This window comes from Uranotaenia lowii, chromosome 2 (genome assembly GCF_029784155.1).
Source record: "Uranotaenia lowii strain MFRU-FL chromosome 2, ASM2978415v1, whole genome shotgun sequence".
Classification (NCBI taxonomy): Eukaryota; Metazoa; Arthropoda; class Insecta; order Diptera; family Culicidae; genus Uranotaenia; species Uranotaenia lowii.
Window position 1 is genome coordinate 272,622,032 of NC_073692.1, and position 18,247 is coordinate 272,640,278.

General features: G+C 37.7%; 1 protein-coding gene across 1 annotated transcript; it reads right to left on the minus strand.

Moving 5' to 3' along the window:
• Positions 1-4,241: 4,241 nt before the first annotated feature.
• Positions 4,242-16,554, minus strand: LOC129742660 (uncharacterized). The gene is made up of 5 exons (XM_055734588.1): positions 16,418-16,554; positions 15,786-16,354; positions 14,384-15,643; positions 4,821-4,923; positions 4,242-4,759 (listed from the first exon to the last, which is right to left on the minus strand). The coding sequence occupies exons 1-5, from the start codon at positions 16,422-16,424 to the stop codon at positions 4,257-4,259; spliced, it is 2,442 nt and encodes an 813-aa protein (XP_055590563.1). The 5' UTR covers positions 16,425-16,554; the 3' UTR covers positions 4,242-4,256.
• Positions 16,555-18,247: the final 1,693 nt, after the last annotated feature.

Below are 18,247 nucleotides of genomic sequence, written 5' to 3' on the forward strand. Positions count from 1 at the left end.
ACGATAACAACGAAATATGAACGTTCATGTGAAAACGTGCGATGGTATCTGAAAAGGTGATATAACGATATGAACGATTTCCTTCAATTTCTCTTTAATCGTAAAACTGAACTCGAACCGTTTAACAACAAAGGACTGAAGCAACTGTCAAATCACATACAAACGGACCGTACCGACTTTTTGGAACCACAACGTCAGTTTCCCTTTGATTTCAATGGCATTTTGGTACCAAAACGTCAGTGCGGTACTGAAATGTCAGTTCGGAAACTTCCTTCTCTTTCAGCCCCTTGTTTAACAAACCATTCATCCCTTCTGTCAAACTTGTCATAGTCGCACGTCAAAATCAACGGAACACCCGGCTAGAGATGCCAGTTGGTTTTGTGCAAAATTAGTACACAATAATGAAAATAATTTATTTTTTTTTACTATCGGTCGGAACATCGCGAAGGAGGGGGTGGGGGGAGGTGAGGAGAACAAATAAATTGAAATAAATTGCACGAAAGCTTGTATGCAGAAAAATGGTTCTATATCATCGCACAAAACCTATAAATCAAGTAATTTTTAATCGAAAAATTCAATAAAATCAAGAAAAAAATAAAAAAAAGGGTGAAATAACTTCCATTTTCCAAAATTTGTTTTTGGGTCTTGTAATCTTTTTGATATTAGAATATTTTGTCAAAATTTACATAAAATACTTCTTTGTTACTTTGATTTATCGGCCTAGCGGTGAAAAGTGATGTCCTTTTTAGTAGGGACATCTAAAGATTATGAAATTTTTTATATAGATGGATAGAAGGTTAGAAGAAATGAAAGATGGTGAAAATGAGCGGGTAGAATTTGTCTAGAAGCATTACCATCACATACCAAATTTTTGTTCCTCACGAGCCTACTACTATGAAGTGGTAGATACAGATAGAGTTGCATCTACCACCACACATTAGTAGGCTTAGCGTGGTCCGCCCCACAAGCGAGAACTTGTAGTTCGTCCGCACTACAAGTTCTCGCTTGTGGGGCGGACCACGCTAAGCCTACTAATGTGTGGTGGTAGATGAAACTCTATCTGTATCTACCACTTCATAGTAGTAGGCTCGTGAGGAACAAAAATTTGGTATGTGATGGTAATGCTTCTAGACAAATTCTACCCGCTCATTTTCACCATCTTTCATTTCTTCTAACCTTCTATCCATCTATATAAAAAATTTCATAATCTTTAGATGTCCCTACTAAAAAGGACATCACTTTTCACCGCTAGGCCGATAAATCAAAGTAACAAACAAAAATTACGGTGGTTAATCTCTTCATAAAACATAAAATACTTCAAATTTTATTTATCCCCCCCTTCGGGTTTTTTGGAAATTTCGAAGGAGGGGTGACAAAAGAAGAAATTGATATTTGTTCCAGCCTCATTATACTAAATGAAGTTCAGCTCTTGGTTTAGAGGTCGATAACATAGTGCACGCAATGCTATGCGAACCAGCCGATGCGAATTAATGCGGTGAACCACATTTGAAGGAAATGTATGTGAATCACTTTTTTTCCTTAGCGGCCAACCACACTCCCCCGCACCAAAAAGCTCGATTTGAGTCCCTAGGTAATGGACGCTAACTGTTTTCAGCATGTCTGGCAGCAAAACAAGAAAAAAAATTAATTTGTACTTGAAAACGCGAGCAAAGTTTCACTTAAACCTGATATTAAATGCGACGAAGGAAATGCCAATTTGTTCCGTAGCTTCAGATCGCATTGATAGCGTTCGCCAATTCACTATGTCATCGGCCTTGCAAGATGTTTTTAACAATGCTGATTATGCAAGATGATTATGAAAATTTCCTTACGAATTCATGGACTCAACTACAATTTTAGTTCATTTGTCATTGAAAATATTGCATATTTTAAAGAAACAACCAACAATTACAAATTTGGTGTTATGCATGCATGCAAAAAGACGACTTAGAAACATCAAAGCTATAAATCTTTTTTTTACTTTCACATATTTCACATATCCGTACAATTTTTAAAAATCGGTCTGATCGGCACCACTGCCCACAACTGCAAAAGATAAACAAAAACACAACAACAATTTTTCGCCCCTCCGAAATCGGGATTCTCTGTTTTATTTCGTTCTGCGGAAGCTACCGGAAATAATTACCGTAAGTATAGAAACATAATAAATTCTAAATATACTAAAAAGATTAATGATCATAAATTAATTTCAGCTTCCTCGCTCATTCATCACCCGGGTGACGATGGCTTCCCAGAATTCCGTAGCGCTGGAGCTACGAGAATCTATATGCTATGCCCATGGCCGGGTAGGATCTTCCTGCAAGAATCATCAACCTGGGATATCTATCGATTTTAATTTCTCACCGCATGTAAGTTAATTAAGCTCAATAAAGATAATGTAAAAAAATTGAATTGATATCAAACATCCGAAAATTTCCAAAATATTCTTTTCTATGTGTGTGTGAGACCACCATTGACGTATACGGTTCTGGATAACGTTGGAAAAACGTTATTTTGAATCGTTTGATTACTTTTAATGTTACTGTTTAGATAAAATATTACTCTTCGAAAAACTGTAATATTAACAGTTTGGTTGTCTGACTACGTTTTTCAAGAGCGTTTTCTGGACGTTATTTAAACTGTTTCTAGTTACAGTTCCTCCATATAGAGGTTTTAATAGTTTTAAACAGTAACATAACTTAACGCCATATTCAACAGACCGTCGTTTTGGAATTCAAGTTAAGTGCAATGTTTTTTATGGTTTCAGATACCATTTTCTAAACGTTTTTTTACACTATTTCTAAACGTTTGATAACTACTATAGGAACCGTCATGTTACAATATTTTCGTATTCGGGAACACATCTGTGAGTCCATCCAGGTAGAGATGAAACAAACAGGTGTCTTTCCAGCCATGGTTATGCCGGCCCAGGTCATGACAGTTCCTCCACCAAAATTTTGTATTTCTCTCGTCAACCTCTTCTGCCTCTTGTCGTACCAGCGGCTGCTAAAGCCATCTTGCCCGTCTAGGTTGAACTCTTCTCGTCACTAAAAACCACGTTTGGTCCCAAAATTGGTACTTTTTGGCGAAAGCAAAACGGGCTTTTTCGTGACGAGGAAGAAGTCTTGGTACAGGCGTTGTTTTGGTGAAGGAAACATTAGAATCGTCTTTGAGAACTCGCCGAATCCGACGCCCAGATACTGTAAGCTTTATCTCCGCCTTGATTTCCTCAGAAAACAACTTTTGGTGGACCGCTAGTAGTTTCATTACCCTCTTACACCTCGGCATCAGGGAAGATGGACGTCCACATCGCTTCCTTGTGGCATATTTTTTGCCTAGCCGCAGATAGTTATGCACCACATCCTTACTCCTACCAATCCTGATGCCGATTTCACGCAAGGTTAGCCCTTGTTCTCGAAGAGTATCTACTCTTCCCTTGCCATAATCGCTCAAAGGGCTAATTTTTGGCATTTTTCCTATAAATATCAAATAATATGTGAAAACCTTCACCAAATGATGTTTTCTTTTTTTGTCACCATCAATTCACTTCGTATTGAGCAAAACTTTTCACTTTCTGCACAAAAAATTTCCCCCGTGAGAGAAATTAAACAGAAGCAAACAGCTGTCTTTATACTTATTTCCAGGCGCAAAACGGAAATATTCATACTCTGATACGCACACATGATTCTAACCCACTCTGACACACAGATAATATTCTACTCACCACTACATTTACATTCACTAACAGTTGGTTGCAGTTGTTTACACTGTAAACGTTAAAGCAGTAAAAACTATGTTGTCTTCATACTTATTTCCAGCAGTGTATTTTCTCTCCTCGGGAGCAAGGCCACTATTTTCAAAATTCTACGCGAAAAACGACAAAAAAGAAAACGCCTGCTTCATTTAGATATAAACCTTGTTGAACACTACACGCTCTTTGAAATGTGAGTTATTTTGAGGTGTATTTACAATTATCGGAACAATCAATAAGAAAAATGAATAAATGCTGGGGTATTAGACTGAATCAGTTTGGCACATTTCCGAATTTCTCAAACCCTGAGGTCTAAAAAGTTCTCTCATGCACAAATTTCAAACAAAAATGGTAAAATGTCCGTTGTTATATTTCATCATCATTCTCAAGTTTTTGAGTATTACAACTATAAAACTAGGGTCGCGCGTTTCTGAATTCTACTTTATTCGAGAGCTTTATGAAGCCACCGATATCGATAGCTCTGAGTCAACTTTTGAAGAATAACCTATGCGCGAGTATTTGGAAAGCACACAGCATCTACATAGAACAAACATTGTCCCGTCATGAAGTTGAAGAGATGTAGAAATGGACACTGCTGCAAACGATCGATTCCATCTCGGCAGTAGTAGTAAAGGGAACAATCCGAACCGTGTATCCGGTAGGCAGCGCCATGTTCGGGGCAATCTTCGTCTGGAAACACAATCGGCAGGAAACCGGATTCCGGAGGCGGTGGAATCGGCGTTGTCGTCGGCCTCTGAGTCGTAGTAGTGGTGGTAGTTGTTGTTGTTCCTGGAGCTGCTGTTGTCGTATCGTCTGGACATTGGTAGTCGGGATCGCATAAACCGGCATCCGGATTGAAAAATTCACCATCGTCACAGGTCAAAAGCTGACCAAATCCATCCGAACAGAAGTAAAATTCATTGCAGTTTTCAGCCGCTACGATGGCAGTTCCCGTTTCAGGACATGGCGAACAGATGGATAAATCGATTAAAACAATAACCAAAAAACCTACAGAGAAATAAGATAATCCTTCATTTAAATTGATAATGATTAATAAATTACTACTTACTTGTTAATTTTAGCATCATTTTGCCACTCAACGTTGAAGTCGGCTTTGCTTGCTTTGCAATTCTTGTGCTACTGCTATATGAACATAAGCTTTTATAACGAACCTCATGGCATTTTTAAGGGAACGTCTTGAAACCCATGATTGATTTGATCGATACGAAGAATTCGCAAAATTAGATGGAGAAAATAGCGAACTCATGATTAAGCTAGGACGCAATTTAGCTATTTATAGATAATAATAACAAAAGCCCATTCCGTACTAGCCCTGGATATTGATGGATATTGCGAACTGATTTGCAATGAGTCAAGGCTATCGATGTCACTTGGTAGAATTCAGTGATATCACTCATATCGTTTTTTTTGCTGACGAACGACCTTCATAGATGTTAGCTAAGGCGGAATCTTGAAATTGTATAGAGATTGAATTGCCAATGAATTTGGATTTATAATAGAAACAGATTGAATTATTTGTTTAAGTGAGTGCAGACCAAGTGACATAGTTATCAAGTGTTCTGTTGTTCATTTGTCTTTTTTTAGATAGGCTCGAAGGTTTAACCCTCCAAAGCCGTTCGGGTCAATATGACCCGAAGCGCACATTTCAAACATCTTTATCATCATTCCAATATACTGATGAACTGGTAGTTTTGACAGACCAAGTATGTTCTATGAAAATAATGATCAAGTTAACGCTAAAAGACTAAAATTTGAGTTTTTAAAATCGGTTCATTGAGAAATGAAATACAGCTTAGCAAAGCCAAAACTGGATGTCGTTTTTTTAAAGTAAGACTTTTTTCTACCGGAAGATCTGTCATTCCGGTAAAAACTTTCATTGGACCCCAACATATCTATACATTGTCGGATAGATGGATTCTTGACAATTTCAAACATCAATGAAATAATTAAATACAGATAAGCTGTCAGAAGTTATGAGTATTTTAAAAATAAAATCGATTTTTCGGACTTTTAACTTTCTGAATCAGTTTCTGAAAACCTGGTAATACATATTGAATTAATTTTGAAATGTTGAGTAATTAGAATAAATTACCTACACAATGAATATAATATCATCAAAATCGGTTAACATTTACAGCCAGGAGAACGAAATCAAATTACAACGCATGTTTCCCCGAAACGGATATTTAGCGAACGGCTTTGGAAGGTTAAAAAAACCGAACGAATATGTATAGCAGGTTTAAGTAGAACTTGATATTCCTTTGAAGAGGTCATTTTTCTTACATGTAAGAGAAAAAGAAGAAAAATATTTTGCATACTTTCCATAAAAATCCGTCATTATCAAATTGATAGCTGACAAAATCGTTGATTATTTAAAGAATTACTGTGTGTGAGTAGTGGAAACACTGTCAAAAATTTCCACGAAGTTCAAATCAAGCATTGGAGTGAAGCACATGATCGGCAACTACGGTTAATGGTCATTCGGGAAGTCAAGTCTCACACCAGCATTTTTAATTTTCAATAAGCGAAAAATTAAGTGTACATCGCTGTGATGTTCAAATTTTTTTCTCTGATAAGTTGAAAGTGTTGCCTATTTATGAGTCATTCAAACCTAGGGGAGGAAGACTGAAATTCGCTATATCGTTTTCTGTACCGTTTTTTTTACTGTTCGGCTAAAAACCAACAATTGTTGAAAAGGATTGTTGTAAGATTTGTAAAATTTTAACTTTAGATGATCAGTTTTGTGTAGCGAGTCATGTAACTCAGTTGTTTAGGTGCTACATTTAAGGCTTCTGAGTTAATTGCTGCAGATTCAAAAGTAAACATCGAAATCGAATACACCAGCTATATTATCCAATACCAGCATGTCAACTCTGTCGTAAATATAAACTATGAACTATATAAAAATGTTGTTCGGTCCATGAGAACTACCCAAAATCTAAATCTGTTATTTAAGCTATTTTTAAGAACAACCATTGATCCAACAATTTTCATTTATCAGCCTCAAAAACTTCAACAAAATTTGAGCGACTTAATGCGCATGAAAAAACAAGAATTTGCCAGAGTGAAAATAATTAAATAATTGTTTAATACAAAACAAGTGCTTTTCAGCATCAACAAAGTTTTATTGAAAATCTTTAAAAAAAAAGTCTTCAGTCTTCCTCCCCCCGATTCCCAAGTAGCAGAAATTGAAGGAAGAGGTTTCAGCCACCCAAAATACGAATTATATGTGGGAAAACTGATCAATAACATGCAGCGGCGGTCCTAGAGTTGGCTCTTGGGAGGGGTGATTTTCCAAATTTTCAAAAATCAGTCAATAAGAAGGATCGTAAATATCTGGCAAAAAAAAAGCTTATTTTGAGAAACAGGGTGGAGGATGGAGGAGGGGAAGGGCGGTTTGCAGTTGCAAAAAAGACTTGTATTTTGTAGGTTTGTAATTAAAAAAAAAATGAAATTAAAGAAAAATAGTGAGAACTTTTAACAAATTACCTCTATATACTTATTTTGATATCCTTTTATAAAACAATCTGTGAATCTTAGATGTTCACTGCGAAAAGTTGTAGAAAAAACGATAATTTTCGCAATTTTTTCATTTGGCAGTTTAAAAATTATAACTTCAAGAATTCTTCAAAGAATTTTCCGATATAAAAGTCATTTCACAAATGAAAATTATCGGTATGAGCCGTTTCAAATAAAGATATTATAAAAAAAAATTGAAAATTAAACAAAAAGAAAATGTTAAAAAAAAATCTTCAAGTTATCCACTATATTTTTACTGGTGATCTTCATATCAGAGTAAGACTCTCACCAAAATTTTATTGATTCTCATTTTGTAACGATTCCAAAACAATTATTTGAGAAAAGTGTTTGTTAATTATTGCTTTGAGTTAAAAACTGAACATTTAATTGTTTTTCTGAAGTATTTTGCTGAATCGTTGTTCGAAAGTATCGAATTATTATAAATTCTTATTCAAATTTTTCAGTTTTTTTAAAATAAATTAAATTTTAAAACAAGATCATCAAAATCATATTCTTAGGTATGAAGCTTTAGGAACTTCATTTTTATTTGTTTTTTCTTGTATTTCAAGCTCTTATACTAGATTTTTAATTTTGTTGGAATTGAATGCAAAGAAAAAGTAACCAATTTGCAACGAATTATTTATGAAAAGAGTGAAAAATCGTATGTTTTCTTCACGCGCTCAATATTTTCAAATTTTTTTTAATAATGTTTGAATAAAATTAAAAAATTTTGAATAAAGAGTTAATTTCTGAAAGCTAATACTATTTCAATTTTCCAGTGAAAATTCATAATCAATTGCAATTAAAATATCAAAACATAATAAGAGTGGATTTTTTAACCTAAATTATTATGCTGGATTATTATTATATTATTATATTTATCAAAATTTTGAATATGTATTATTGTGTAGATTAGCTTTAAACAGTATCGTGATATAATTGATGTGAGTCCTGAAATCCAGCCTTGTTGGTCGGAAATTAGAAAAATGTCTTCCAAATGTCCAACTTGAGCGATTGCCTAGTTTCCGAGAAAATAGTCGGGGATGACCGAATAGTTTTATCTCACCTGGGAAAAATTAAAGGAAAGGCAAGTTTTTGGAGTCTATACTTTAAAAACTGATTTTGGAAATAAATTTCTGTACTCGATTTCAGATTTCATCCATCATCTCTAGTTTCCGAAGAAGTATTTTCAGTATTTTTCTCAAATTGAATAGATATCATAAGAGATATACCGAACAGTGCGAACGAATATTCTGAACATGAAGAATCGTAAATAAGCATAAAATGTGTTCAAAAGCACCGTCTGCATCACCGATTATTCTGCAAAAAACGGTCTCAGAACAACTTTATCGCAACCATTTTGTACTAAATAAACTTAATTTTGAAGGTTTTAAATTAAAGAATGTATTTTTTTTTATCAGAACTTATGATCATTATTAAAATTGTTTAAATATGATATCGTCTCAAAATGTATGAGGCCTTTCGAGCCAAAAGGGTATAAGTGCATAAAAGCTCATGAAAGACGTAAAAGATCTCAGTAAATAAGCCTTGGAAAGAAAATTAAATTATTTTATGTGTTTGGCCGTTTCTGTATATTTATCTAAAATTTTTATTTCTTATTCTAACGTAAAAGCATGTAAATAAAAATTCTAAACGTCTGAAAAATTACTAAATATAGTTTTATATCAATAAATTAAAATCGATTATTTTTGCTACGTCGAGACAAATACAATCAAAGCTCATTTTTTTTTTAAACGTTCCAAAATAAGAAATTATTTTTGATAAAAATTGTGTAATTTAAATGTATCTTTTTAATTTAAATTGTCTAGACAGTTTCGATATCTTTAATTAAGAAAATATGGGCTTATGAGAATCTCAAATTGAGATGCATTCTGTAAAAATTTGAGCTTGCAATGTGAAATATGTAAATCAAGAAATGGAAATGTAGTATTAGATGTAGGCAACAAAAATCGAATCTATCCGGGTAGACATCTGGGGGAGGAGGTAGGGGTTGCCAAATGTCCACAATTTTGCACGGAGATGGAGAAGTGGGTGGAAATCTCATTTTTCTGTCCACGAGATATCTGAACAGCCCCATAGGCAATTTAACATTTAAAGACTCAACTCTTTTCTACTTCTTAGAAGGATCGAGATATGTTGATCCATCAAACATGGAGCCAAACTGATCTGCAATAACTCGTTAGACAATAAAGTTATGGTCGAAACAAGTTTGCAGGTATTTATTGAACATACCGACTATTTGGTGAACATTATCAAAAAATGATCAAACTATAGCTGAAGTTTTAGCGAAGTTAGTCTGAAAAAACATTTTCACTAAATATCCAAAAAGCAAAATCAACTTATGAGCATTAAATATAACTTTTTAGATTAGCGAAACGTTGGTTGATGACAGAGATATGCACGAAATTAAATTGAATGTTTCTTTTTTTTCCTGTAGGGGAGAGCCCACTACGACCAGTAGTTGATCTATTGTTGTGTTTACCCCGCGTTACTATATGCTGTCAGGTTCACCTGCACTATTGATTGGAGTGACAGTTGATTGCTGACTAAGCATTTTATCCCAATCGGGTATGATATCAAAGATGTACGATATAACCTTCTTAGGGCTGATATGCATCATATGTCTTGTGCGCTTATTAACTTTGCCCCAAGTACACGCTCTCTCCTATTAAGGAGGGCGCAGCAGTTTCTTTGAATGTTTCGCAAGATCCTAAACTTTTTGCCGATACACCATACTGAGGGGTGAGCCCAAACTTTTGATCGATAACTAAAGTAGCTATTTTAGCTGTTTGAAGCACTTTGCAAATTTTAAGCACGAAATTTCAAAAAATGTTTTTTGACATTTATGTAAAAAGATTTAAATGCAACTCGAATTTTTAAATTCGGCCCACCTAACCCTGAACTGATCGGGTTGAAATATAAAGTGTGATTTTATGGAATTTTACAACTTTAAGTCAAATATAAGTCATATTAAGTTAACATATACAATTTGCCAAAAAAATACAAAAAAGGTTTTGATCATTGACTTTAGATTGAGAGCAAAAGGAATGCAATATGTCATAAGATGACTGAGATATGACCAAACAAATTTTCTTGTGTTTAAGGGGGTGATCCCAAACTTATGGCCGCTAGCATATATGGTCAGCAAATTCTAATTCAACGCTGTAAGTACCTAACTCATCAAAAGCTATTTGGTGAAATTGGTTTCAGGGAATTGAAAGTTACAGCTGTTTTAGTTTGGCGGACCAATATTTTTTTAAATTTTAAGCTATTACGTGATTAATAAATTCTTTTATTAAACAACACCCCCACGGAGTGGAAAAATTTGAGAATAAGAAACTACACCTACTATATAGGAAAAGTTCTTAGTTTTTATATAAAATCCAGCGTTTGCGAGTATTTCGTAACGGATTTTTGCCGCTTGGGGGGGAGGGGGGGTCACCCCGATCACCCCCCCTCCCCACGCCCTTCCATAGGACCGCGCCTGAAAACATGACTGAAAAAAGTGTGCGCCGGGCGAGGGGAGATACCACGAATAAAGTAAAAAATTTCATCACAAAAAACGATAATTTTTGTTTACAATTTTATCATAAGATTATCTTCAGAGAAAGTCGGGTGTCGATACGACGTCCGCCGGTTGGAGAATCCAGAGGTGAAAAGGGCATACGTTGAACAGCTAGAATCCCGAGCCTCGGAGTTGCCGACAGACGGAACAGTCGAAGAACAGTGGTGTGGAATCAAGAATGCCTTTATCACGACGAGCCATGGTACTCTCGGTAAAGTTTGTGGAAGACGAAGTGAATGGATGTCGCATGAAACCTGGAGGATGATCGATGATCGGAGAAAGGCGAAAGTCGGAATTGAGCAGGCACGTACCGGGTCAGCCAAAGCAGCCACCCGCTTACGATATGCGGAGCTGGAAAAGGCAGTTAAACGAGCTTGTAGACGAGACAAGAGAGCCTGAACAAACTCCCTAGCCGAAGAGGGAGAAAGAGCCGCCGCCATTGGAGATATCCGATTATTATATGATATTTCTCGCCGCCTTAGTGGTGCAAGGACGCCGCAAGAATGCAAGAATGCCGCTGAAAAACCGAGCAGGTCAGCTGCTGACAGATCGAACAGATCAGCTCAAGAGTTGGACTGAGCATTTTGATCAACTTTTCCGAGTTACAAATAGCAATGGCCAACAGAACCCGCAGCTCGAGGCGCCCACAGTAAGTCGCATTAATGGCGTCAACTCGGAAGCGCCCTCGCTGGCTGAAATAGAAGCGACAATCAAGGACATGAAATCCAACAAAGCGCCTGGAATCGATTACATTCCTGCTGAAATGCTCAAAGCCGACCCTGCCTTGTCAGCACAAATGTTGCACCGTCTTTTCGCTGACATTTGGGATACTGCAACATTCCCGGCCGACTGGATGCAGGGTATTCTCGTAAAGGTCCCAAAGAAAGGAGACCTAACAGAGTGCGGTAACTGGCGTGGCATAACTTTGAACTGTACAACCCTCAAAGTACTCTGCAAAGTGATCCTGAACAGGATCCAGGAGAAAATCGACGCTACACTCCGACGGCAACAAGCTGGATTCCGATCCGGACGATCATGTGTGGACCACATTACAACGCTACGAATAATACTGGAACAAATCAACGAATTCCAGGACTCTCTTCTGCTGGTGTTCGTTGATTTCGAAAAAGCATTTGACCGACTGAACCACGAAAACATCTGGGCTGCTCTTAGACGACGAGGGGTCCCAGAGAAACTAGTCCATCTCATCGAAGCACAGTACGAGGCATTTTCGTGCAAGGTCCGCACAGTTGACGAGAACCTTGACTGGCAGCAAGTGAAGACGCTGGCTCCGGATCGCCAGCAGTGGAGATCTTTTATCTCAACCCTATGCGCCGGCCAATCGGCGCTGGACCCTTAGGTAGGTAGGTATTACCTTCATTTACTTTATAGGAAGTATTTTGCTCAAACGAAGGGTAAATTGTTTCTTATTCAGTAATGAAAATAATAATTTGGTCTGAGAAACGAGCTCTCAATAGTTTTTCAAATTAGCCATCCAAGTAAAAACAGTAGAAACCTGTTCCGAATCTCATTAATCTGTCTTTCATACATACCTATATTTTTGAAAAAAAAACAATTGAAAACTAAAATTATTTTATTATATAATCATTGAAAATCAGTTATTCATTAATTTGAGTAGGATCGCTAAATCTAACGTTAAGTCAGTTGTTATGACAGAACGATGGGCTTCAATAGGGGTCAGTGCCTCAGGCGCCGTTCCAACAACGCAATGGTGAGAAGCCGCATTGTTCACAAAAAGGAGATTCAATGTTCAATTTCGTATTTTTGGCCATATTTATTTGCCATTCGGCCAATCATTAACGAGCTAGCAGCAGATAGCGAAAATGTGCTAGGATGAGGATAAGAATTACCATTTGGAGGGGGTGCAAAACTTAAATTCGGTTGATTAAAATCTCCGAATAGTAAGAATTACTCGCGCTAACGGATTAAATATCACACGACTGAGGCAAACTGAGGTCGCGGCAGATTATGCGCAATCGCTAGATGCAGCGCCGCCGGCAGAGAGCGAGCTTGACGAAGCCCCACTCGAGGACTGTTGAGATACCATCAAGACAGCCATCAACAGTGCTGCGGAGAACGTCATCGGTCATCTGGAACGAACTCGATGGAACGATTGATTCGACGAGGAATGTAGGAGTGTGATAGACGAAGAGAATACCGAGAGTCCGAATTTTTCAGGAGAAAAAGTGCCACCTGGAGGAGGAAGAGTTCGAGGAGCTGCATCGTCCTCAAGATAAACACGAAAGTTCTATCAGAAACTCAACGTATCCCGCAAAGGCTTCGTACCACAAGCCGAAATGTGCCGAAGTAAGGACGGAGGCATCCTGATGGACAATCGTGAGGTGATCAAAAAGAAGAAGCAGTACTTCGATGAACACCTGAACGGCGCATATACAGGTGATCTAGACCGTGGGGGAAGGTACATCGCCAGCGTAGCCAACGACGTAGAGGAGTCACTCCCAACAATAAGTGGAGTTGAGGAAGCCATTTGCCAGCTGAATAGCAACAAGTCGGCTGGGAAGGATGGCATCGCAGCTGAACTCATCAAAATGGGCCCGGACAAGTTGGCCGATTGCCTACACCGATTGATAGTTCGGATCTGGGACATAGAACAGCTACCGGAGGAGTGGAAGGAGGGGGTTATACGCCCCATTTACAAGAAGGGCGACCAATTGGACTGTGAGAAATTAAATCGCATGTGTCATCAAAAAAAATCAATAGATATCGAAATTCGTAAGTGGAGATGGATTGGCACACGCTGCGAGATTTGTAAAGAAGCGCTTGAATGAAATCAAGATGGACATCTGAGAAGCGGCAGACCCAGAATTTCGTGATAGCCGTATCTAATATAGCAGCTGAAGTTCGAAAAGTCGACGAGATTTTGGGCTGCCAACAAATGAAGATGCTGATCGGATCGCTAGCTGTTGAGCTGTTTAAATCAAGTCGAATGCTTCGGACACTTGGTGCCGAACACTTGGAAACAAATGAAACAAGATTTACAGTGTCTGGCACAAAATTCGATATTCCGCTGAATCCTCTTAGCCTCTATGTAAGCCGTCGCGTTCATGATAGGGAATTTGGGAGTTTTTGGAAAGTTGTTTCCTGTAACACCAGACCACACATAGAATTCCCATTTTATTTGCTGTCCTTATCAAAACAACTTTCAAGATAATAAAACCAGTCGTACGACAGGTATGTCAATCAACTATCTGATTGGCTAAATGTTCGAAATCATTCCTTGTCAATGAGACTACATACAATGGAACATTGGAAACACAGTGAAAACATACTTAAAATAAAACCAAATGCAGGGATTTTTTCGTAACCTTACGTAAAATTCTAATATCATCTAGTTTATTTGAGGAAATAATTTAATATTATTCAACATTGACTACGTGCACCTCAATGGAACGCTAATAAAAATTGTCAACCTTGTCATGACAATCGGTTCAAACAACCCAATGCAGCGGTTAGCCTGAAGTTACACAGTTTACATTCCAAATGTGATCGCAATATTCCCGAGCCTGATTCCAGTGTTGATTTGGAGGACAGGTCTGCTCGAAGAGGGTTCCGAACACGCACCGATAGAAACGGGTGCAATCGGGATGTGGAGCGTAGAATACTTGTCCAGCGGGGCAGAGAGGAGCCGATGGAGAAGGAGCTGGAGGTGGTGGAGGTGGTGGCAAAATTGGTGGTGCTGGAGTTGGAGCAGGTGTTGGGGCAGGTGTTGGAGCTGGTGTTGGTGCGGGGGTTTCTGGTGCTGGGGTTGGTGGTGCAGGAGTTGGAGGTTCAGGAGTTGGTGCCGGGGGCTGAGGAACAGGTACTGTAGGTTGCGTAGGGGCAGGTGTTGGTGCAGTAGGTACGGGAGCAGGTGTGGGACCTGGCGTAGGAGCTGTCGGTACATTCGGAGGTTCAGTTGGAACGGTGGGTGCGGGAGGAACTGCAGTTGGTGCTGTTGGGATAATAACATCTCCATCGCCATCTCCACCTTCGTCAACCGGGGGAGCTTCTGGTTCTTCAACTGGAGGATCTACAGGAGTTTCTACAGGAGGATCTACAGGAGGATCTACAGGAGGGTCCACTGGAGTCTCAGGTTGCCCTGGTGGACCAGCCGTTGGTGGCATTGGTACATCTACAATGCAGATAGCAAGTTCCGCTCTTTGGCAGTTGCTACCAATCACGTCGAAGACAAGACCCGGCCCACAGTTCATTAAATGGGCAGTTTCACCCATGCAAAGATAAAACGCTGCGCAATCTTCTGGGTGTGGAATTTGCTTGACACCGGTGTTACCTTGGCATGGAAGCGTTGTGGGTACAGGTGCAACTGAAACCGCGCATATAGCATTTTTTTCTGCAACACATTTCTTAGATGCCGAATCGAATTTCTCGCCAGTTTTGCAAGTAAGACTGTATTCTTTGTCATTCATACACATAATATATTTGCTGCAATCGGTTTGGTCTGGCAGATAACTAAGGCCGGTATTTCCTGAACAAACTTTTATTTTTGGTGTAACATCGCGAACACAAACAGAATCAGCCGGGGCGTTACATTTAGATGTGATCGTATCAAATATCAAACCCTCTTTACATGCTACGTTATAAGACTGTTCATTCATACACATGAAGTATCGCTTACAATCATCTGAATCGGGAACATAGCTGATACCTTTATTGCCGTTACATTTGGCACTGGTTTTCGGAAGTTTAGTGTCGTAGGCTAAGGAAAGGAAACTCGATTTGGAGCGCTTGAGGAGGAAATCGAAAGGAAAAGGATTATTGATCAGGATTATATAATATGATTCGCAAAGGGTGAGGATGAGGTATCTTACAAAAATGGAAATGTCGCTTCAGCTCTTATATACAAGCTCATTTATTATTGAACTTTACCAGGGATGCGGGGCAATGGGCGAGGTCAGGCAAATCACAAACGTTCGACGAAGGGTTGAATCCGGTGTTTGGAGGACACCTATTCTCCAATGGCACTCCATTCAAACATATGAAGTAGATTTGGCAATCCGTTGGATGCGGTAAGAACGTTGGATGCGCGGGATCATCAACTGCTGGGCATTCAACGGCAACACAACCTACAACACTTGCCAAGTTGCATTGTCCCGTTGCAGGATCGAACTGGAATCCATTTTGGCATTGCTGAGGAATCTGATTTCCGTTGAAACATAGAATGAATCTATCACAAGATCCCTTCACCGGTATGCGATCGATTCCTTCCGCTGGACAACTAACACATTCCGCAGGATTTCCAGCATCACACATCTGTGTATCGAATCGGAAAATTGGATACTGTGTTGGACATTGGAACGGGAAAGCTTCCTGGTTGACACACGTATAGTACATAGTGCAATCCGTTTCATGAGCGACAAATCCTTCATTCCTTCCGGCACATGGATTAGCATGCACTTGACTCATCCATACCAGGATGAATGTAAATGGAACAAGTTCTGTAATGATAATTGAACGTTACTTTTATCCATAAGCAATGCACTTTTTTTTGGGAAACTCACTTTTCATCACTGTTTCTATTATTGTTCGTTTATCAGCACAATTTTTTCGAACTAATGCTCTTCCAAATTTGATAACGTTCGCACTTCTTCAGTTATATTCACAGAATAACTGGTTTCGGCGGAAGTTACAATTTATAAAGAAATTTTGAGACCGTGATATCGTGAGGTTTGTTCCACTGACAGTTTCGGATGAAAACATCCCGATAAGCTAAATTTTTATCAGTGACTGGATTCATTCATCGACTGCCAGTGCAGCACGATAACATATTTTATCAGAAGATTCATTACGCTACTGTCATGATCCGCGACTTCCCGTGGGTCACATTGATAAGATTTTAGCCAGTCAATATATCGGAACTTTAGGCAGAGAAGGATTCAATTGTGTCGGAGGAAATAAATAATAAGAATGCCTTCATTTCTCAGATGAATCATACAAGCGGCATTTTCAAATACCGTCAAGGAAGTCTGCATTTCTTTTTCTTCTTCATGTTTACTTCTGTAGGTCTTTAATTTTGCTTAAAACTCATTTACCGTAAACTGGCGCATCATGCAACACTTTTCAACTTCAATGGCTACTAAAAAATAAATTTCCACAGATAATCAATCATAAAACTTGTACATCAAAAGTTTTAAGATTGACGGATCATCAAATAGACGAAATCTGAAAAATTATTGGTTTTACCAATTATTTTTAAATCCACAAAAACATGCGATTTTCACCCTACTAGGAAAAAGGGGTAAGTTTCCAAAAACTTTGTTTTTAATAAAAAAAAACAAAACAAAACGTTTGAAAATTCAAAGTTTTTTATATATTTGTGATGTCAAAACGCTTAAAGCACCAATTGCAGTAATTTTCCATTTCGTTCGAATAAAATTTCACATTTTTTCTGTCAAAAATGTTTTTAAAGAAAAATCATAAGGGTGCTGCATACATATCAGGGTAAAAAAATATGATAAAAAGTTCTACTAGCTGAAATCATAAAAATAAATATTTAGATAGATGAAATTTTGAAATTGACCAACGCTCGATGCATAACAATCATATTCCAACATATGGAAACGAGATTCAAATGGTGAATCACTTATTTGTATTGGCATGCATTTAAAGCCAGACTGGTAACTGAATTATAAAAATATTAATTTAAAAAATTTGTATATCGTACGAAAACTACTTTTACACCAACAGTGTATCACGGTGTCTCTGGAAGAAAACTTTATTTTTCGAAAATTAGCATCGCTAATTTTTGTACCATTCGAAAGCGGGGACCTTCCCCTTTCATTTGAGCCCAAATTTGAAATATTCCACCGAGGGGTCTAGAATATTTTATTTTTTTGAAGATTTTATAACCTTTTAAACGGTTTTTCAAAGACAAAATCATACTAATCACTGTGAAAACGCTCGTCTTACCTTTGACGTAAATCCAACATCATATGTCAAAAGTATGATTCAATAGGAAATTTCTCTGGCTACAATTTTGTAGAAGACGTCAAAATGATACAAATTGAGAGAAAAGAGTTGGAATGTCACAAACAGAGTGATTATTATTTCATTTGAAAAATCTAATTAAACTTCTCACCACTGATTGTACTAAGACCAGAAAAAGTATTCTACGAGCTTAGTTACTGATTGTAGAGTGTAAAACGGTTTATTTACATTAGTTCAAAACGGTTTATTTACATTAGAAAATCAATATTTTGCATAAAATTGATCTGGATTATTTGAAGTGATGAGCATTTGTAGAGTTTTATTTTGGAAAAAAAGTCTCCCGCCTTTCTTGAAAATTTAGTTATTTATATTTTGAGCTTAGTAAGTTTGAATACTTTATGAAC

Bases quoted from the DNA above. Each gene is read 5' to 3' on its own strand.
- LOC129742660 (XM_055734588.1), bottom strand. The intron at 15,644-15,785 runs GTAAAGTTCAAT...TTCCTCCTCAAG, and splicing joins CCCATTGCCCCGCATCCCTG to CGCTCCAAATCGAGTTTCCT. The intron at 4,924-14,383 runs GTAACTTCAGGC...AAATGCCATGAG, and splicing joins ACATTTGGAATGTAAACTGT to GTTCGTTATAAAAGCTTATG.